Raw genomic sequence first — 22,981 nt, forward strand, 5'->3', positions numbered from 1 at the left:
GAGGAAATGTGCCTCCGAGTGGGGGTGGGGTGAAGATGGACAGAAGCAGATGGATCCCAATAGAACACACACGAGACCAAAAAAAATTCATGTATGGTGCCTCATAGAGAAGTTGGTTAATGATTGGCTGTGAGCTAGAGGGAGGTACCTAGTACAATTTTTAAGGTACTTACCTTAGCACTTGTTTGAATAAATTTCTTAGTAATGAGGAATACTGGGGTACCAGCAGGGTTGAGGAAATTGATTGGAGGTTTGGTTTAGGGTAACTGCTTATTTGAAAAGTTGATATCAGTAAGATACAACTCAAATTTGAATGCATTCTTTCGCAACTGGTATTTGAATAAAAGGGCCTCATCTTATTGAACTAACTGTACTTTCAATGCCTAACTACCTGACTTTTAAATTGGTGATGATTGTATGCTAAGGTATTAATGGCATATAATTTAAACTTCTTGTATAATTTCTTTTACCTAAGTATTAATACTTACTCATTGCTTACTTCATGCAGATCAGAGGCAGAATCATTTTGCTTTTCCAAAACAGCATTGATGATTTGTAACATAAGCTGGGTTAAGTTCATACTTATTTCTTCACATAGTGAAATATCAGACACTTTAGAAACAATAATCTTTGTCTCTTCTTCATCCAGAGGAGGGGATTTATTTAGCAAATTTAAAATGTGCTCTGCCACATCATTTGCATTCTCTGGGGGAAACAAAATTGAAACGTACAACCTGCATTAAGTACTTTTGGGCCATGCTCATCTGCTTTCTTTGCTTTAAAAATCTAAAGACAGTGAACTGAAAATGCATACCAAGGTAACAAAGTTTATAGACGGACTTCAATTTCTACAATAGATGCAGTCCCAGAAAGTAGCACCTAAGTCAACTTTTTATTCATTAATTCCTCTTTCAAATGCACCAGGGAAATCTTTTTGTCACTGAACAATTATCTTGAAATTTGATTCTAATTAAATTGAGACTTTTGAGTATTGGATTGAGTTAAGCAGATCCCACCTATATTCAAATATCAGCAAACGTTTAGTCTGTGTTTTCATAATCCAGGGTGGTGATTATATTTTCCTGTCAATGCCCATCAACTGACAGAGAAAAAAGCAAATAAAGACCAGGTAACAATAAATGCAATTAATTTAGATTTTCTAGAGAGTAAGAACAACAGATATTAACTCGCCCACCTTTTTTCTTCACTTTTTATTATGGAAATTTTTAGGCACACATAAAAGTAGAAAGAATAGTATAATGAATCCCTTGTACTGCATGAGTCACCCAACTTCAACAAATATCAATGAAGGGCTAATCTTATTCCATCTACATTCCCATCTATCTTTGCCAAACCCCGGATTATTTTAAAGCAAATCTCTGACATCAAATCATCTCATCCACGCATATTTTAGTATGTATTCCTAAAATTGTCATAACCACAACACCAATTAAAATTAAATTTTGAAACTAGTGGTAATATTCAAATATCCAGTGATGGAATAGGGATATAAGCCTCAGCCATTTTATCTCCTTGTCTGAAAGTAGATAAAATTCTATTTTATCCCTTACCCCTGCCTTCTTTCAAGAGACCAGCTCAGCCCCATGCCCTGTATTGTTCCCCACTCCACCTCCTGCATTCCTTTCCAGGTTTGAAAGCCTGGGAGAAACCTTAAAAAACCTGTATGGAGCCGGCGCCCTGGCTCAATAAGCTAATCCTCCGCCTGCAGCGCCAGCACACTGGGTTCTATTCCCGGTCAGGGCGCCAGATTCTGTCCCGGTTGCCCCTCTTCCAGTCCAGCTCTCTGCTGTGGCCCGGGAGTGCAGTGGAGGATGGCCCAAGTGCTTGGACCCTGCACCCACATGGGAGACCAGGAGAGGCACCTGGCTCCTGGCTTTGGATCAGCGTGGTGCACCGGGCGCAGTGCGCCGGGCGCAGCGGCCATTGGGGGGTGAACCAACGTTAAAGGAAGACCTTTCTCTCTCTCTCTCTCTCTCTGTCCACTCTGCCTGTGAAAAAAAAAAAAAACCTGTATGGAGAAGTTCACCTCCATCTACTGCTCCCGCTCCCCAACCCCTCGCTGGACCCTTAACCCACCCTAAGATATATAAGGCCCAGCACACTGTAGGACTGGGCCTTCTGCCACATGTTTGGTCTATGTGCACACCAGCAGTTGGCCACCTCTGAGAATGTATTTTTGTTCTTGAACAAATTCGTTTTGGCTGTGAGTTCATATCCTGTCTCCTTGTTGGACCTCTCAGTTGTAGAGATGCCCACTTGCTCGAGAGGACGCCCAAAAATCCAGACTCCAGACCAGTTGATGCAAAAAGCATGAGGTATTTATTGTACGTTTGCGCAAACGGGCCCCCACCTAAGGCGGTGAGGAGCCCTGAGCGGCAGTTTCACACAGGTTATATAGAGGGATAATTAGCATACCGGAGAATGCTGAGGAGAGTGCTGAGGGAACCAGCTGAAGAGAATGCTGAGGAGAGTGCTGAGGGAACCAGCTGAAGAGAATGCTGAGGAGAGTACTGAGACTCTCCGAAGGGGGAGTGGCAGCTCTGCTCTGGGCATGCCTAGAGGTTCTCTAAAGGGGATAGACTTTTCCTTCCCAGAGAACGTGCCCGCTGGACCCTGGGGAACATCTAACCTCTTAAGAAGCCCCTGATATCTGCCCAGGCCTAGTTTCTTGTCCCTCTCCCCCATAAGGGTCCTTCATTCCCTCCTTTTCTTTTTGCAAAGATTTTAATCATAAAATCTATTGAACCGGCCTGGGGAGAACCTGCCTCACTGGAGGGAGGAAACTCTGTTCTTGCTGGACTGGGTTAGGTTCCACGTTAACAATTGCGGAACATGGGGATTGGAAAAACAATGGGGAAAGGCCAGGAACATCATAAATATTAAACAGTTTTAGAAAGTCTTAGCTTGAGTGGGATCTGAGTGCGCTGGAGCTTCCATTTGGCTGGTCTATCCAGATCCTCGGGGCCCTGGGGAGGTGGTGCTTGCTTCACGTGTGAGGCGTGGACCCAAGCAGCGATTCCGTCGACCTTGAGAGCGGTGGAAGTTGTCAACAGCACAGTGAAGGGGCCTTTCCACCGGGGCTCTAGAGTCTTAGATTGGTGCCTTCGGACATACACAGCATCACCGATTTGGAAAGGATGTGGGATAGTTGTCGTCTTGGGTTGGTAGGCTGCTGCAAGAGGTTTCCAGACCTGGTTCTGGATGATCTGGAGTGCTCTCAACCGGGCCTGTAACTTAGGGGCATCGGCAACGGAGTCACTGGCAAGGTCAAGCAAGCCTGCTACTGGTGGGGGCCCTCCATAAAGGATTTCATATGGTGTCAGCCCGCAATGAGAGGGCGTGTTTCGAACCCGGAACAACACCATAGGGAGGAGTTAGACCCAGTCTTTAACACCAGTCTCCAACGCTAATTTGGTCAAGGTCTCTTTAATTGTTCTGTTCATTCTTTCTACCTGTCCTGAATTTTGGGGTCTATAGGCACAGTGCAATTTCCAATTTATGCCTAATGCTTTGGCCACCAACTGACTTACCTGGGAGACAAACGCTGGGCCATTGTCGGACCCGATTACCTTAGGCAAGCCGAACCGGGGGAAGATCTCCTCTATGATCTTCTTGACGACCACCTGGGCGGTTTCCCGTTTTGTGGGGAATGCCTCAGTCCATCCGGAGAAGGTGTCTACAAAAACTAGAAGATACTTATTCCCATAACTGCCCGGCCTTATCTCAGTGAAATCGACCTCCCAGTTGATTCCTGGTCGGTCTCCTCTTACCCTAGCTCCCTCCGGGAGCTTGAGGTGTCTGGCATTTACCTTGGCACACGGAACACAGGATTCAGTCACCTGCTGGGCTAAAGAGTCAAGTCCGGGGATGTAGTAAGACTGCCTATCTTCCTGTAAGGCTGCTTTTAGCTTTTTGTATCCCAAATGAGTCCATTGATGGAGGCTGGTAATTATTTCTTTAGCCAATTGGTGTGGCAGGACTATTTTCTCTCCGAGCCTCCAAACCCTTATTTGTTCATCATACTCTGCACCGAGCCGCTGAATCGTATCTAAGTCTTGGTCCGAATAGAGGAAAGGTGGTTCCCTCGATACTTGGGTGGGCTCAATTGTCTTTAACGGGAGCACCTGTTGGCTCAGGGCTGCCGCCCTAACGGCCTCGTCTGCCATCCTGTTTCCCCTTGCTACGGGGTCGTCTCCTCGTTGGTGCCCGGGGCAATGAATTGCTGAGGAGAATGCTGAGGAGAGTGGCAGCTCTGCTCAGTTTCAGCGGCAAGGAGGAGGTCGTCCACATATTGCAGGAGGACCAGGTCCGGATGGTTGACTCGGAAGTCGGCCAAATCTAGGTGCAGAGCTTCATCAAACAAGGTAGGCGAGTTTTTAAATCCTTAAGGCAACCTTGTCCAGGTGAGTTGTCCTGAAAACCCGGTCTCTGAGTCTTTCCACTCAAAAGCAAAGATGGATTGGCTCTGAGGGCTCAGTCTTAAACAAAAGAATGCACCTTTTAGATCTAACACAGTGCACCATACGTGGGTCGGAGGCAAGGTACTTAGCAGATTGTAGGGGTTGGGCACCGTGGGATGCATATCCTCCGCTCTCCCGTTAACCTCCCGCAAGTCCTGTACCGGGCGGCAGTCACCCGTACCAGGCCTCTCTACTGGTAGTAGGGGGGGCGCTCCAAGGTGAACGACAAGGTTTTAAAATGCCTAGGTGTAACAGTCTCTGGATATGTGGCCGGATACCTTCCTTAGCTTCCTTGCCCATCGGATATTGACGAACTGACACGGGAATGGCCGTGGGCTTCAGATCAAGGGAGGCCGGTTGACGGCCAGCCCTATTCCCGCAGTCTCTGCCCAGGCCTGAGGAAAATCTTGGAGCTTAAAGGCCCTTTTTCTGAAGTCAGTACCGAGTGCTGGGCTCCCGTGTCAATCAGGAAGGTTACCGGTCTGCCCCCCACTTCAAGGGTTATCCTGGGCTCAGGGGGGGGCTCCTGGCCCTGACTCACCTAGTCGTCTTCTTCCAGGGACAGGATTGGAACTGGTCTCCTCTTTGGTCCCTGTGTTTTCTTCGGGCAGTCTTTGACCCAGTGTCTTCTTTCTTTACAATAGGCACATTGATCTCTTTCCACCCGAGGCTTTCGTTTGTCTCCCAAGTCCCTATTCTGTCCTGGTCTACTCCTTTCTGTATCCTGCATTACGGTGGCCAAAATTCTACTAAGCTCTCGATTACGTTTTTTGTCTCTTTTGTCTTCCCTTTCCTCCTGCTCCTTGCGGATCCTTTCCTCCTTCTCCTCTCGGGTCTCCCTTTTGTTGTAAATCTTTTCTGCCTCCTTTATTAAATCTTGTATAGTATACCTCTGAAGCCCCTCTAGCCGCTGCAATTTACTGCGGATGTCCGGCGCTGACTGTCCTATAAAGGACATGATTACATCTCCCTGCCGGTCCTCTGCCAGGGGGTCAAACGGGGTATACATACGGTAGGCTTCCATTAATCTTTCTAGGAAGCCTGCCGGCGTTTCCTCAGCCCCCTGTACTACTGCACGTACCTTGGCCAAATTGGTGGGGCGCTTTCCAGCCCCTCTGAGACCCGCAAGGAGAATCTGGTGGTAAAGACGAAGTCGCTCCCTACCAGCAACGGTGGTGTAGTCCCAATCAGGACGGGTTGAGGGAAACGCCTCCTCGATTTCATTTAGCAGTAGGGTCGGTCGGCCATCTGCTCCAGGGACGTTTTTCCGTGCCTCAAGGTAGACACGCTGCTTTTCCTCAGTAGTGAGGAGGGTCTGCAGAAGCTGCTGACAATCATCCCAGGTGGGCTGATGAGTCAATAAAATTGACTCGATCAGCCCAGTCAGAGCCTGGGGGTCCTGAGAGAAAGAGGGGTTATGGGTTTTCCAATTGTAAAGATCGGAAGCAGAAAATGGCCAGTACTGCATCTGGCCAGCCACCGAGCGAAGAGGAAAAGCCTGCGAATTCCAGACGCTTCCCGAGCCCCCTGCCTGCCCCCGACGGAGGCGCAGGCGGCTGGAGGGCGGGGAAGGCGCTGAGACTTCTTCCCCTGCCCTCGTGAAATCAGGGGGTGGTGCAGAAGGTTGCACATCCCGCTCTGGTTGTTGTGGGAGTTCCTGCGGGGGAGCAGGCTGGCCGGGAAGATAGGGTGGGGGAGAGTCAAAGAGCAGAAAGTCCTGATCAGCCGGAAGAACCGGTGGCTTGTCAGGTTTTGGATCTCGAATCTCCTTCAGAGGGTATAGGGAGGAGGTTGGCACAACCGGGATAGGAGGAGGGGGTAACGGGGTCCGTATGGGCTCCGTCGGGAAGGAGAAGGGTTCTATCCAGGGAGGGGGATTACGTGAAAGATCCTCCCACGTAGTAATGTAGGGCACCTGATCAGGGTGTCCATTTGATCCTGGCTGAAAGACCCGTGCCTTAATCTGTAAAATAATATCGAGGTTAAAAGTGCCGTTCCTTGGCCAGCCGACCTCGAAGGCCGGCCACTCTGAGGAACAGAATTTTGCCCATTGTTTCCTTTTAACCTCCAATGAGAGGTGGTGCGCACGTTCTCGAACGTCCTTCCAGTGATCTAGAGTGAGACTTAAAGGGGTGGTTATTTGTTGACCCATGTGTGCAAGGATTTTAGCCCAAACAAAAAGAACAGCCAATGCACAAACATATACAATAAGTAAGACAAACCCCATGTCTTGCGCTAATTTTGGGAGCGGCTACCTGACCAGCCCTCCCCGGGAAGGAGGGAGACTTGGTCTCCGACCCACCTCCAGACCACCCCGGGTGCGTCTTCCGGGGGAACAGACCGAGGGTTTCCCCTCATACCCCGGAGCGTCCTCCGGGGAACGGACCAGGGGTTGCTGGGCACGCCTGCCTCCCCCACTGGTCCGGAACGGACCAGGGGTTGCAGGGCACGCCTGCCTCCCCCACTGGTCCCACAGAGTCAGGTCAGATACTGGCCAGTCAGAATACTTCAGTCAGAATCCAGTCAGAATACTCAAGACAAAGAACAACAGACAGAAAACACTTAATTATACCTCCAACTGGTCCTGCAGAGAATGGGTCTGAGGGCGACCTCGAGCCCCACGTTGGGCGCCAAAATGTTGGACCTCTCAGTTGTAGAGATGCCCACTTGCTCGAGAGGACGCCCAAAAATCCAGACTCCAGACCAGTTGATGCAAAAAGCATGAGGTATTTATTGTACGTTTGCGCAAACGGGCCCCCACCTAAGGCGGTGAGGAGCCCTGAGCGGCAGTTTCACACAGGTTATATAGAGGGATAATTAGCATACCGGAGAATGCTGAGGAGAGTGCTGAGGGAACCAGCTGAAGAGAATGCTGAGGAGAGTGCTGAGGGAACCAGCTGAAGAGAATGCTGAGGAGAGTACTGAGACTCTCCGAAGGGGGAGTGGCAGCTCTGCTCTGGGCATGCCTAGAGGTTCTCTAAAGGGGATAGACTTTTCCTTCCCAGAGAACGTGCCCGCTGGACCCTGGGGAACATCTAACCTCTTAAGAAGCCCCTGATATCTGCCCAGGCCTAGTTTCTTGTCCCTCTCCCCCATAAGGGTCCTTCATCCTCTCTGTTCTGTGCCCCGTTTTGTTACATCTAGTAAGTGCTAATATTCTTAATTGTCCAATAAATGCTTTATTAAAAAAGAGGTTTTGTTTGAATCATCACCCACTTTTAAAGTTAGCAGCTTTGTTAAACAAATACAACACAAATTAGATTTGGTTCAATGTAACTAAATGAAGCTGAGATTCCTCGTGGTATATTCCTAGCTGAAAATACTCAAATTCAAGTCCCATAACCAAAATATAGAGGCAAACAATTGAAAAAATGCAATCTGTTAAGAAAAATTCCAGAGAGGGGATTAGGTTCATAACACATTTAACACAGATTATATTGCAAACAACCAACTGTGTTTGTGGAAATAAAATAATACAGCATAAAATTCTCTCTCTCTCTCTCTCTCTCTCTCTCTCTCTCTCATTCACTGTGTGTGTGTTTGTGTGTATCTGTGCATGTCAGTGTCCCCCCAAATCTCTCTCCTACCACCAAGCTCCCCAGGACTTTACTTCTGATAAAACCTGCATAGTCTGTTTTTTCTCTCCCATTTCCTTGCTTTATTCTCTTTTTCTGCAAACAACTCTCTGTTTTCATCTATGTAAATTAAGCAATCTTAGCTGAAGTCCTCTCAGTTCCTCCTCCCTCCCTGATTAACCATTACCCCAATCTGCCCAACAAATGGCTTACATGGGAACTGAGTTAGCAAGGACAGGGTTTTCCTTGAGGAGCCAGAAGGAAGGGGGGCAGCTTGTAACTTACTAAGCTTGTAATTGTTTCCAAATTAATATTTTCTCTGTGTTAACATCTATCTTCTGGGAAGTTAGAGAAACTGAGGAAACAAGACAGTGAGCTCGTTCATGGATCTTTTTCATGCCTTTATTAAATTGTTCCGGCTTTGTTGAAAATGGAACAGTCAGAACTGTCTTGTCATGATTCGTTGGGTTTCAGTGGTGCGACTTCACTTTGTTCAGTCCCTGCTGTGGCAGAATGAAAGTAAACAACAGTGCAAGGAGAGACTAACTATGCTGTAGAAAATAATCATAGGCTCTTCATCAGGAGTTACATGGTTTTTAAGGATAAGGTACACTCACTGTGGAAAAATTTTAGGTCCCCAAGGCCAAACAATAAAAAGAGTGCTCCTTTATTGCCATAGAATAAATAGATCTTCATTGCTCGAAGTACAATTAACCCACAAGTAATTTCAATAATCAAAGTCATAACAGTGCACGTTATTTATTGAACAATTTTTATGAGCTAGTGTTCTAGTTATCTAGTGTATCTAGTTATCTGTTCTAGTGTATCTAGTTATCTAGTTATCTGTTAGTTACCTAACAAACCACACAGAAACTTAATGGTCTGGGTGTTGACTAAGCTCAGCTAAGCACTTGTCACTTAGGCATCCTTCGTGCTGTTGCAGTTAGAGAACAATTAGCAATGACATAGCTGAAGGCTAGACCGGGCTAGAAGTTCAAAATGGCTCACTCACATGACTGAGAGTTGATGTTGAGCATGAACTAGTCAGTTGGGGCCGTTGACTGTAGCCCCTTGACATGGCCTCTCCCAATGTCTTGGGCTCAGTTGTGTGCTGGATCCAACTTCTGATGTACTAGACCCAGCTTATTCCAGTTTATGAGTATCAGTTGTTAAATTTTGAGGAATTTTGTGAATTTGTTTTTAAAACACAGCTATTGTTTAAAAGTTATATAAACCTACAATGAAATCAATTATACCAAAAATAATTGTGATGCTCAAAACTCATCACTTCCTCATTATCCTGCTACATTTTATGACTCTATGTTCTTGTGATTATTTACCTCTATTGAAGCTGTGTGTGCATCTCTTACCACATTCATAGTTCAGTGACTACACGTCATTGCATATAGTCAGTTGAAAACTAGTAAGTGCTACACATCTACCATTTTAGGATAGAGCTGGCTGTTAAGTATATTTCACACATCAGTGTTTGTGTTGTGGGCTAGGTTAGGCTCAAACTCCTATTTCAGACTTTTGCTTTTTACTTAGAGAAGAATTTTAAGTACAAGCACAAACATGACATGCAGCATAGTAAGGTTTATTTACAAAGTGAGAAGAATACACAGGAACATGAGGGCTTTATTAAGGGAAAGTGGGCTAGGAAGGGTAAACAGGAACTTCCATACCCTGCTTTCCCTAGATCCACCAGGCAAGAGAGAGAGCGCGTGCTTTCCCCTTCACCAAGATTCTTATGAGCTTCAAAAAGGGAAGTGGTTACATAGTCTGATTGACAGGTGAGTTGAAAGGATTACATGGTGGGGCAGGGAAGGTGTGGCCTCCAGCTCATGAACTAGCTATCTCCTTGAGTTTTCCCACATCACTTGGGCCTCTTAAAGTATGATGTCTGGGTTCTACAGGGAAGCATATCAAACAAGAGTGTACTAAAAGAAAGGATACAGAAACTTCCAGTCCTCTTAAAAGTTAGTCCCCTAATTGGCAGTGTCATTACTGCCATATACTACTAGGCTAAGTAGTCACCAGCTAGTCCTGATTCAATGGGTGTTTACCCAATTGACAAGGAGAGAATGGCATTTTTTAAACAACATACAACAGCTAGGTATCCATGCGTTTTCTCATTGAATCATCACAAAACCCTATTTGATATGCACTCATATTATTTCTTTTATACAGATTTAGAAATCAAGACACTGGGTGATTCTAGTTCAGTTCTGACTCCACAGGTTCAGTTCTTTGATATCACTTTTTGCTACAGCATCGGTGCCTTTATTCCTTTTCCCAGTAGTGTTGGGGACTGGGACAGCCATGTTTTGCAGTCCTTCTATCTGACCTCCTAGGAATCTCATTGTTCTCTCTTAATTGCCCACAGTTCCGCCCTGATAGTGGAATGAGCAGAGATGGCTTTGGGAAAAATTCTGCCCAAGTTCACTGAACCCTGATGCATCTTCCACATCATAAAGGTAACAAAATTAACCACAGAAAAGAACTCAAAGAACTTTGAAATAAGGAAATATTTTCTAACTCAGTGATATTCAGAAGTTCATAAAAAATGAGCATTTATATGAAATAACAAAAGAGTCTTTCTCCAACCAAGATCTCTAGTGCTTGTCAGCAAGGTTGAAAACTAAAGAAAATAAATTATTTTAATGTAGAGATATTTTCTTTCCTTTACATCATACAGTACTCATTGTTCACTAAGCCCCTAACTTACAAGGACAAGAGAAAGATTTCCCCAGAGCCAATAAACTTGATAGTTCAGCTTTTATATATCTAAATCACCATCCAACTATTCTCTTTCTCCACAGTATTTTTTATACAGTGACTTCTGAAAGTAATTTAAAAAAAAAAAACCAACCCAATGCAGTGCTTTTGTTGTTGTTATGGATATTTGTTAGCTTTTTCTTCCACAAGAGAAAATTCTATTAGCGTGTCTAAACAAAATGTGTCACTCAGAAGGAGGGAGGTCAGCATGAAACACAGACCTTTCTATATTTCCACCCACTCACTTTAAGGTGAAACTTTCCCTGCTGCCCTGACTCATAATTTCAGATCCAGGAACCATCAAATCTATGTTTGCTTTGCTAATTGTTCTAGATATTCTTTGACAAAGATATTATTTTTGCATCTTCTGCAAGGAAGACAAGTCCAATTCCCTGGCCCTTCTGCAAGGTACTGAAATGCTTGTTCGTCAATTCCCAACAATTCTTCATGCAAGGGACCCACTTGATGCAGTAGAACCACACCTAACCAGCGGGGTAGAAATGGAAATCCTCGGCCAGTGCCGAGGCTCACTTGGCTAATCCTCTGCCTGCGGCGCCAGCACCTCGGGAGGGCAGTGGAGGGTGGCCCAAGTGCTTGGGCCCTGCACCCAGATGGGAGACCAGGAAGAAGCACCTGGCTCCTGGCTTCAGATCAGTGCAGCGCTGGCTATAGCGGCCATTTGGGGGGTGAACCAACAGAAGGAAGACCTTTCTCTCTGTCTCTCTCTCTCTCACTGTCTAACTCTGCCTGTTAAAAAAAAAGAAATGGAAATTCTTTGATGAAAACAGATTTGACCTCCAGTGAGGGCCCACTTCATGCATTGTAAATATCCATTTTGTTTTTACTATAACCTTACAAGGCAGAAAGGACAAAGAAATTCTCTGAAACTTGTTTAAACAGGCACTAATTTATATTCATGAAGGTTCAACTTTCTTGTCCTAATCACCTCCTAAAGATCTAATAGTCTCTTAATAACACCACACTGGGGTTAGGATTTCAACATTTGACTTAAATGGTGAGGAGGAGGCCACAAACATTCAGCCTATAGCAGACACCTCACCAAAGAAGATATACAGACAGAAAAGTTAAATGACCTGCTAATTGTACTTTACACAGATACACACACACACACACACCTCCAAGAGAATTGAAAACGTGTCTACACAAACATTTTTAAACAAATGTTCACGACCAGATTGTTAATAATAGCCAAAAGGTGGAGATGACCAAATGTCCATCAAAGTGAGTGAATAGGTGAAATCTGCTATAGCCACACCACAGAACACTATCCAGTCATAAAATGTGGGGCCAGCACTGTGGTGCAGTGGGTTAACACCCTGGCCTAAAGCGCCCACATCCCATATGGGCGCCAGTTCGAGACCTGGCTGCTCCACTTTCTGATCCAGCTCTCTGCTGTGGCCTGGGAAAGCAAGGGAAAATGGCCCAAGTCCTTGGGCCCCTGCACCCACGTGGGAGACTGGGGAGAAGCTCCTGGCTCCTGGCTTCGGATCAGCACAGCTCCGGCCATTGTGGTCAATTGTGAAGTGAACCAGCGGATAGAAGACTTATCTCTCTCTCTCTCTCTCTCTCTCTCTCTCTCTCTCTCCCCTCTCCCTGTGTGTAACTCTGACTTTCAGATAAATAAATCTTTAAAAAATATGGAACTATGTGAAGTATATTAGATATTAAATTTTTATATATTGAAATAAAATGGAAAATAATTAGCAACAAATTATAACAAAAACTCTTCTTATGCTACAACACTACTTCTATCCTCATTAACTACCTTTTCTTTTTTTAAATTTTAATTGTATTTATTTGAAAGGCAGTGAGAAAGAGAGAGAGAGAACCGAAAGAGATATTTCATCCACTGGTTCAGTCCCAAAATGCCTACAACAACTAGGACCAGACCAGGCTGAAGCTAGGAGACCAGAACTCCATCCAAGCCTTCCATGTGGGTGGTAGGGACCTAAGTACTTGGGCTATCACTTGCTGTCAGGATTTGCATTAGCAGGAAGCTGGAATGGAGAGTAGAGTCAGGACTCACCTGAGCACTTGGACATGGGATGCAGGTGTCTCAAGCAAGTGAGTTAACTACTGCATCAAACGCCCACTCCAACTACCTAGTTTCTTAGATGAGATAATTGTAAGATGGATTTTCCTGCCTGAAATTTGTCTGTGTTCTTTCTAGTCTCAAGGCAAGGAGGCAAACTATCTAAGGTTCCATTATTTCTGTAATGAGTGCAAAACAATCTTACCCTCACTTATGGTGATATTAGCAAGATCCAAAATCTTATCAGGAAGTCCTTGAAGCAATTTGTATTGCTTAAACTTTGGCTCTTCCCACTGAGATTTGCCTGTGTCAATGCTGATTGAGCTGAAAAAGAAGAGAGGAGAGCACAAGGCATTATCTAGCTTTCTCCTTGAAGAATGAGGCAAGGATAGTGTTAACATACATAGTGAAGAAACAGGTGTGTCGTTGGCATGCCTCCCCCTTGCCCATCCCTGGTCTCTTAGTCAAGACAGCAAAGATGGGAGCCTATCATTTCTTTGTAAAGTAAAGAAAATTTTGTTCTCAGGGAGCCAAGTGAATGTAGGGTCAGCACTTGGAAGGATAAACAGCAAGAGAATGAGAGATGGGCATGGCAACGCCCAGCTGTTGAAGCATCAAGGCTAAGATGTTGTTCCGTCAAACCAAACTCTTTGCCTTGATTTTCACTTCTTATTGCTATTTTAAGAGGACATTCCTATTGGAATGTGGTTTCCATCTCAGTATATTCATTTACTCAAGGCAATTAGTATAGGGCCCTCTGTAGCTCATTAGCCCTCATCATCTACTTCCCCTGTGTCTTATCCTGTTCAACCCAGTTCATTTCAAGTCAACTAACACACTCATCTGAGGACAGTAACTGGTAACAGACAAATAGGACAGGGTTTTGTCCCTTTCCAGAGGAACCCCAAATTCTATGGTTTGATAGGCAAAATATAAAATGAACAGCTGCATGAACAAAGCTAAATCTATTGTCCACATTGGATCTTTGCAGGCACTGTAAGGACAGAGATGGAGAGAAACAACTCCCACACAAACAGCAAATAGTACAAGCAAAGAGACACAGGGAGTGCTTCTTGGAGCCCATAATGGCAAATGGCTTTTTGGCTGGAGTGCATGGTAAAAGGAAGGGAGAGTAGCGAGCGAGATGGCAAGAGAGGGAGCCTGCAGTCTTGTGGACTGTATTTAGGGGGTGAGACTTAATTTGTGGGCATGATAGCAGATTTCTGGAAAATCGCAATGGCAGAGGTTTGCAATATAGTTGGGAGGTAGCAGACAGAAGGCAAGGAAAATGCCGTAATCACAAGCAAAAGATAGTAAAGGGCTGGTACCAGGACAGTGGCCAAGGGGCTGGAAAGGAGAGGCTAGCTGTGACCTCTAACTGGGACTGTAAAAGCCACCTGCCTTGCTGACTGATGAGCAGCAGGGAGAGAAAGGTAGGGTGCAGTTGTACATGGCACTTTGTGAAAGAGTGCTTTTAAGCCTCTGTTCAAAACCTGCTGCCCTTCTGGTCTTGCCCACTTAAGTAAGTGGCATAAACCATTAATGACTGACAGCAAGAAAAGAGGGCTGATGATTTTACAAAGGAAAATGATAAAGTCAACAATAGAAGAGTGATTTAGTTAATGATTATAGCCCATCAGTGAGATAGCTTCTGAGGCTGATTTTCGAAATAATCATTAAGAAGGTTAATGCAAAACATGGCAAATGTTTGATAAACCATTGAGTGAAAGGGTAAATTATGTTACTGATAGGACAGTGATTACCACTACATAAAAGTTACAGGTATTCAGAGAAAAAATAAAGCCACTAAAAACAGCTGTGTTCAGGTGGTGGAGTTGTGGGTGACTTTTCTCTCATGTCCTCCTGAAAATTGTTATTATGTCACATGTGCATGTTTCAGTAAGTCCAAAAGGGGCGAGGAGGGAAGAGTGGTAGCAGAGGTAGATGAAGGGATTAGTTGGCACATCTTTGGTCCAGCAATTAGAACGTGGTCATACATACCAGATTCTAGTGGTGCTTCCATCCTCATTTTTGATGCATCCAGTTTGGGCTGTCTCGGTAGGGTTGGTTAATAGCCACTTATATGTCCCTTTGTATTTAGAGGCTGTTTCCTTGGCTTTGCACTTTCCCGGCTCTACACAGAAAATGTATGCACATTTTAAAGGGCAAAAGGCACTTAAAGGTACCATGAACATCCATTAGGACCCATCATTATTAGCCTGCACATAAACATCAGAAAATAAAAGAGGAAACTTTTTCCTGCTAGGCCATTGAAACTGGACTTCCTTGAAAATAGCATTAAATTGAGTCTTTTTATATTTAAATAATCCACCTCTCATAACCCAACGTTTTAGTCCTTTCCATTAAAACCACCAGTTGACAGGAGAGGTATTTTATTTTGTTTCTGTTTTTGCTTTGTTTTGTTTTAAATGGATCCCATGCATCAGAAAACAATTCAAGTCACACAAAGGGGTGTTAGAGTGAAATACAGAAAATCTCCACTTGCCAATTGTCCCCCTTCCAAGGTACCCACCATTAACAGTTTGACGTGCATGGACTGTGCACTGACTACTTCGGGATGGTCTGTTCTTTCTGACCATACCCTTGGGGTCAATTTGGATTGAGGACACTCAGTGCAGCTGTCATGACTGGTCAAGGCAAGAGAGTTCTGATTCTGATGGTGGTTATGAAGAACAGAACTACCTCCACTATGGAGGGCTACTGGGGCATGGTTGGGCTGCCAGGCATTTCCACCTTAAGGAAGATGTGACCTGTGCTAAGTCCATAAGCTAAGCCCCCACTTTTTATTGACCTTCCACTGTGTCCACAGCCACGACTCTGGAAATTGTTTCCACAGGTGTCGACAGAGTGACCTGTGAAGTGGCCTAGCCAGCCCAGCCTCATCTCTGAGTGAGGAGGAAATGTGTCTTGCTGTCACACCTTGAGACAAGTTCACCAGAATCCGGTGCACAGCAGCTGTCACACTCCCCTGCCTTCCACCTCACTCTCATGCTCCAGCCCTTACAGCCTGCCCTAGGCAATGTCATTAGTTTGTTGCCAAGGATTGTGCTAATGCCTGTCTGTGTTATCTGGTTTAGTGCAAAGATTTTTCTGGGGCAAAAAGTATAAAGCTGGCAGTAATAGGAACAAGGTGCAATGGCCTAATAGCTTTTCTCTTTTACCATTAAAGATTTACTAATCAGAAGAGGAAATGCGTGCAGCAGAAATCTGGGACAGTTCCCACATCACTTGCCAAGATGAATAGGATGACTGAGTCAATCAATAAATGAGCAGGTATCTATTGAGCATCTCTTTTGTGCAATACGGAAGCTCTCCACGTCTCTGGGGATTTATGCACAAAAGCCAGCCCTCCCACTCAGTGAATGGACTGGCCACTGCTCATATCCAGAGCTCACCAATAGTCTCTAGCAAAACACTCCAGCACTCTGTTCTCTCAGGAGCTTTTGCAAGGAGAAAGGTCGTCTGAGCAGGTGAGTCCTGAGGCAGTGTAAGGGAGGGGCCTCTTCAAACAGTCCATGGGAAATGTGTTTTGTGAAAACACTATCTATGAGTGTCAAACATTCTTATTGCATTTTTTCCATGAACCTTTTGAAGTGTCCTTATAAAAAGGAACATGAAAATGACTTTTCTCCCTCGGAACTCAGCATTCCTTACCATGTATGTATGATGAGTTTTATACGAAGGGGCGTAAATTCAACCTGAAATACTCCCCTCCCATAAGTTACCTAGTTTTCTCACTGCAACATGTTCCGACTTTACTAATAATGTCAGTTCATCTTGGGTGAAGTTCCCATGCTTGCGATTGCCATGTACTTTACTTCTGATCCTGCCAATCAATTCCCTGGGTGCTAAAGAAGAGTTGGCCTTTATGATGACCTGAGAAACACAGCTGAAAAGTAGAACACATAAGAACGATATTGCAGCTATGTCACCATGGTGTAACTTGGCTGGCACAACTGATGTTCAGTACAATTGACTTAATTGGTAGTCTGTAGATGTCAAAGTTTTACAGTTATTAAGTGGCAAATCTTAAGAAATGATGGAAAGCAGCATTTTGAAATCTTCTGATAAATTTTCTCCCATCCTAAGCAGTAAACCCGAAACCCATTTTCAAAAGAATGCTCAGTAACATTTGCACGATTTTGAAATTAAGTAGCTTTGTGACTTTTCTAGGAGTTTGTAGTAATTATTAGAGAAGATGGAGTATTCAGGATTAATATTTCAGGGAAAACCTTTTATCCTTCTGGTCTTCAATTTATCCATCATTACTGCAATAAGGCAAATAGGCACATGCTCAATTAGTCTGTAAAGATTTGTTCTGCAGAAGGCCTATTTCTATAATAGAATGATAATGATGATAATGATAGCTAACATTTTTGGAGTCCTTGCTCCACATGTCTTGATTCATTTTTATCCTTTGAACAATCTTCTGAGATAAGACAGCTACTCGGCCCATTCTAAAGAAGAGAGAACTGAGCCTTAGAGAAGGCAACGTTTCGCATGATCACAAAGACCTACCTAGTATTTCTGTCCACTAAAAGATATGAAAGAACAGGACTGTCGTTGACCTGAGAGTTTGTAGCAAGGTCCTCAAACACTCTAAATTCCTGTAATATTCCATGAGAAAACCCATTTCAGATTCACAAACCTACCTATGCTTTTGTCCCATTTCCATATGTAGCTTTGAAGAACACATTTATTAAGCTGCTGAAAGTTAGATGTACCTGTGCTTTCTCCAAACTTCTACATCCAATCTAAGTAATTCCTCCTCATTCCCTGATCCACATTTGGTGATGTTTCTGCTCATGCTACCCATTCCCTTCAGAGCCTATTTCTTCTCAGCTTGCAGATTTCCAATCTCAAAAGGATTGCTCTTCTGAAATCTGTACTCTTGCTTGCAACACACCCTCTGCTCCAACACGCTGGTCATTTCAATGACTTCTTTATGCACCATCTTTGGCTATATGTCCTTCATGATGTACATTAAGCATTTCAACAATAGCCAGGGTCCTGAAAGGATCTGGGCTAATCACAATTCTGAACAGAATGGAGTATGCTTCCTAGTTGCTGTTGTTATTGCTTTTCAATTTCCCTGCTCAGTATTTCATAGAGCTTATTGACCACAACACTTTATTCATCCCTATCCCCAATTATAACCACTTTGGACTCCATTTTCTCTTCAGTACAAAGAAACAGTGAGCACACTGCTAGGCTGTGCTGCGACCAACTGAAACAACTTACTTCATGAAGGCAAGAGCCCAATTACAGCATCTTTAATATAACCATTGGGTACTTTGATCTCCTTCTGGCAACTCTGATCAACAGGCTGCATACACAGAATTAAATGGAAGGAAATCAGAACTAAATGTGCCAGCTATGAATAAACTCGGCTCCTACCTACCTGTATGGTACATGGGAACTCGTAGCCATTCTTTGCCATTCTCTCTGTTTCAAACAATCCAAAAGAAAAGTACATGGTCACTAAAATCTTTAAATAAATGTCACAATTGAGTACGAGGCTTATTGTTAAAAACAGTAATCATAATTATGCTTTTACGTTTATGTAACCCATTGCCATCGGAAAATCAACATCAAAACATCAATGCATTTTGTTCTCACACCAACACCGTAGGGTGGACAATGCAAGGATAGTCATCCCATTTTCTTTCTAGACGAGGATACTGAGTCCCAGAGAAATTAAGTGATCTGCCCAGTATCACACAGTTGACAAATCAGTGCACTAGGAGCAAAATCAGAGTATCTGGATTTTGACCTGGTGTTGACCATGGAAAACACTATCAAATGTTTGCTAGATTTTTGAGTCCTATACTAAGCACTTAACATAAATTATCTTATTCTATTTTTCCAACAGCTTTCATTATACAGGTGAGGAAACTGAGGCACAGAGAGATTAATTAAATTGCCCACAGTCTCAGAGTCGGAAATCAGAACAAAAGGGATTCCAACTCAGGCAGCCTGACCAAAAACCCTTTGCATTTATTGTTTGAGAGGAATTTGAGTCACAGTGTGCTATCTCCAATGTGTTAAATTTTAAGATTCTGACTCAGCTATTTACAGAAAGTATTTTAAATGATGTAAGATAATTCAGAAGGCACTGTAGGCTTGATTGTATTTTTGCATGGTCAAAATATTTATTTCTTATTTAGATAACTTGAAAACTATATGCTTACTAATCATTTCAGGGTGTACTATTATAAAGTTTTAGGCACTGGAATAAGTACCAAGAGTTGGGGCAATGATACCAAGATAGTTTTGTCACACTTTGAGTTCAAATTCATAGAAATAAAGGGTAGATTTGTGTGTGTGTGTGCCAGTCTTACAAATGTGAGACAGGCTCTTTTGCAAGATGTCTACAACCCAGAAATTCCACTTACCATCTACAAACCTGTCATTCAACATTCTCATAGCCCACAAAGTGTACCTAATGGAGAGTTCATAAAATCAGAGGATGGTTCTCCTGATGAGTTCTTGTGCCATTCCCAAAGGAATAATGTGACCCTCAATTTTCATAACTGAGTCTTGCCTAACAACACACACTGGGAGAAAGAGCTATTTACTTACATCTAATCAGGTATAGGATGGGTCACAAGTAGATTCATTTTGAAAAATTACTTACAACAGCTTGGTATATGGCCATTTCTTCCTCACAAGTGTCTCTGTATCAAAAGCATCACAAAATTACAGAAAATGGCATACAGTACCAAATACTCAGGGCACAAGTTCAGGAGAAAGACAACTATGAACAGATATAAAATTATAGGCCCCATCCCACCCCCAAAGCTTGGAATTCAAATAGTGTCAGGACTCCAAGGAGGCATTTCTAATGATCTTGGTTATGGTTTGCACTCCAAAATGTAAGCCTTTGAATTAGTATTCCAATTTCCAGGATTCTAGGCTGTAATGGCACCAGTAAGGGTGCACAAAAATCTGCATACAAGGGTGGAAATTATTCGAATATCTGTCATTAGATAGTTGGACATATACATCATGGCACACTCATACAAAAGAATCTTATGCACTTATTAAAATGAATAAGCTAGATATGTTTGCATGAGCTTGAAAAGTATTAGAAAACATAAAAATAAAGTTAAACAATATGTAGAGTAAGATCTCATTCTCTTAGTAAATGCATGGAAACAAATCTAGAGGACTATTTAAATAAGCTGTGAACAAGAGTTGTTGGAGGGGTGGGAATAGGTAAATTATGGGAGAGTTTCACTATGAATGCTATTAGATTTCTGTGAAACTTGAAGATTTTTACAATGGTTATATATTACTTTTGTAATGAGGAAAACCATAAGCACAATTTTATTAATTTATTTTATTATATTTATTTGAAAGGCAGAAAGACATGGAGAGAGATCTTCCGTTTGTGGATTCATTCCCTCAAATGCTTGTAATAGCCAGGGCTGGGTCAGGCTGAAGCCAGGTGCCAGTAATTCAATCTGGATCTCCCACCTGGATGGCAGGGGCTCAAGTACTTGAGCCATCACCTGCTGCCTCCCAGGGTGCACATTAGCAGGAAGTTAGAAATGGGAGCAGAACTGGGGTTCTAATCCAGGGCTCCAATCTATGAGCATTGCACATAGCATGTTAACTCTTAAGTCAAGTGAGCAACCCCACAGGTATAATTTTTTGAAAGAATGCTGTATATACAAGAAATTTCCAATTCCCTTTTAATAAATGTTATGGACTGAAAGTTGGTGTCCTCTCAAAACTCATATGTTGAAACCTCATTCTCAATGTGATGGTATTAGAAGGTAGGGGCCATTGGGGAGTAGGTTATGGGGGCTGAACCCTCATGAATGGAATTGGCACCTTTATAAATAGAGACATGTGAGCGTTTCCTCTCTCTGCTTTCTACCATGTAAGGACACAGAAAAAAGAAGGCTCTTGCCAGGACCTGACAGTGCTACTACATGGGTTTCCCATCCACTCAGTTCATGATAACTATGGTTGACTAAACCAATTAAGACAATAACCTAAAAATACACAATAATATATTATAGATTTACCTCCATCCACTTTTATGAGCTTTTTTGAATTTATTTGTATTTGAAAGTGTAAAAGGAACAAAAATCCCAGTGAAAAGAGGATGAGTAGTCACATTTATTGTTTTAAAATTCAGCTTACTGTGGCTTAACAGAAGCATATCTGTTTTTCAAAGGGGCACTTCTTCTGGTGTCCCTTTTACAGAAGATTAATATATGAGATCTTTACAAAATGTTCTTGAAAAATGCATATTATGGAAAAAATTATACATGACATTCAAACATTTCTGCAACAAAATAAACATATTTCAATTTCATTTCCCATGAACTTTTTGAAGTTCCCTCATATGTGTGGGGCAAGAGCAGAGGAACCATTTCTCAGATGACCAATTTCCTTTACCATGGTTTCCTTGATACTACTCACTGCTGGCTCAATTCATTGCAATCACTTTTAGAAATGTGTTCCCCTCAGGGTCCAAGACTATGGCCTAGAGGGTAAAGCCACCCCCTGCAGCACTGGTGTCCCATATGAGCCCCAGTTCAGGAACAGTCCCAGCTGTTCCTCTTCCAACACAGCATCCCTGCTGGTGTACCTGGGAGGTCAGTGGAAGATTGTCCAAGTGCCTGGGCCCCTGAACCCACGTGACAGACCCAGAGGGAGCTCCAGGCTTCTGAATTCAGCCTGGTCCAGTCCTGGCTGGCTGGCTGTTGCAGCCATTTGAGGAGTGAACCAGTGGATGGAAGTCCTCTCTCTCTCTCTTTCTCTTTCTAACTCTGCCTTTCAAATAAATAAAATAAATCTTTTTTAAAAAAAGAAATGTGTGTCCCCAACAAATTTTAACTTGTAGATATTCCTCACTGTAAACATTCCAAGTTCCTTTTGGAATTGCTAATTCTTGAAAATTAATCACCCAAAATTAAAGGCATTCTAAACCTTCATGCGTTGGCTATTCCTAGCCCTTCATCCCTTTAAGGAAATATTTTTTTAAGTCACACAATTATAAAATTTTAGAGAGTAAGGGGGCAATAGAGGTAATTCAGTTTAATTCCACTATTTTCCCTATTGATTTTCTTCAGTTTTGTTCTCCGGTATATATGTATATATGTAATATATACATATATATGTGTGTGTGTATATATACATATATTATATAATGTACTATATAATATATAATAATATATAATATATTATATATTATAATATATTATATGTAATATATTATATGTAATGTATATATATACACATATATAATATGTGTATTATTACATTCCAGTAATGATACACATTATACATATTTTTAAATTCCAAACAGAATTGACATTACAAATGTAAATCTAAATCCCCAAGGATGCAAACAAAGGAAATCCCTCTGGATAGGAAAAATTACGGGATGCCTTCAGCTTGCCCTTCGACCCACAATAGATGTCATTCACATACTTGTTTTTAATTTGGATAGCCAGATTAGCAAGAGAAAATTCACTGTCTTGAAATATAGAATTCAACTGTAAAAGACAAAAAAATCCATTTTAGTATTCCAACTCCCCTATTTTAAGCCAGCAAAATCACCTGGGATTACATGATCTTTAAGCTTGCACTCATTATTTCAGCTGGCCCAGCATTTCCATCTGCTCCACTCAGTTTTTCAGTCTACATTTTATCAAGTATTATGAGCCAAATTGTGCCCTCTCCCCTCCAAATTCAAATGCTGACACCCTAACCCTAGTGTGATTATATTTTGAGGTATGGCCATTAGGAAAGCAATTATGGTTAAATGAAGTCATAGGGTTGGGCCATAATCCACTGAGACTGGTGTCCTTATAAGAAGAGGAAGAGAAACCAAAGATGCATGTGCACACAGGAAAGACCATATAAGAACACAGGGAGAAGGTAGCAGCCATTTCAAGGTAAGCAGAGAGGGCTCAGCAGAAACCAGCTCTGCAAACACCTTAATCTTGGAATTCCAGCCTTCAGAACTATGAGAAAACAAATATCTGTTCTTTAAGCCATCCAATCCGCAATATATTTTATGGCACCAACTCATTTTCAAGCCCTTAAAATCA

General features: G+C 42.9%; 1 protein-coding gene across 1 annotated transcript in view; it reads right to left on the bottom strand.

Moving 5' to 3' along the window:
• Nucleotides 1-22,981, bottom strand: part of ADGRG4 (adhesion G protein-coupled receptor G4) — a gene marked incomplete at its 5' end in the record, with an annotated part of 147,022 nt that overhangs the window by 88,842 nt on the left and 35,199 nt on the right. Inside the window, 7 exons of the mRNA XM_062182999.1 lie at nucleotides 489-705; nucleotides 13,093-13,211; nucleotides 14,889-15,021; nucleotides 16,634-16,797; nucleotides 18,310-18,355; nucleotides 19,539-19,585; nucleotides 22,359-22,423. Coding sequence (XP_062038983.1) covers nucleotides 489-705; nucleotides 13,093-13,211; nucleotides 14,889-15,021; nucleotides 16,634-16,797; nucleotides 18,310-18,355; nucleotides 19,539-19,585; nucleotides 22,359-22,423 — 791 coding nt within the window. The remainder of the gene's footprint in view (nucleotides 1-488; nucleotides 706-13,092; nucleotides 13,212-14,888; nucleotides 15,022-16,633; nucleotides 16,798-18,309; nucleotides 18,356-19,538; nucleotides 19,586-22,358; nucleotides 22,424-22,981) is intronic.

The sequence above is a fragment of the Lepus europaeus genome, chromosome X, assembly GCF_033115175.1.
Source record: "Lepus europaeus isolate LE1 chromosome X, mLepTim1.pri, whole genome shotgun sequence".
Taxonomy (NCBI): Eukaryota; Metazoa; Chordata; class Mammalia; order Lagomorpha; family Leporidae; genus Lepus; species Lepus europaeus.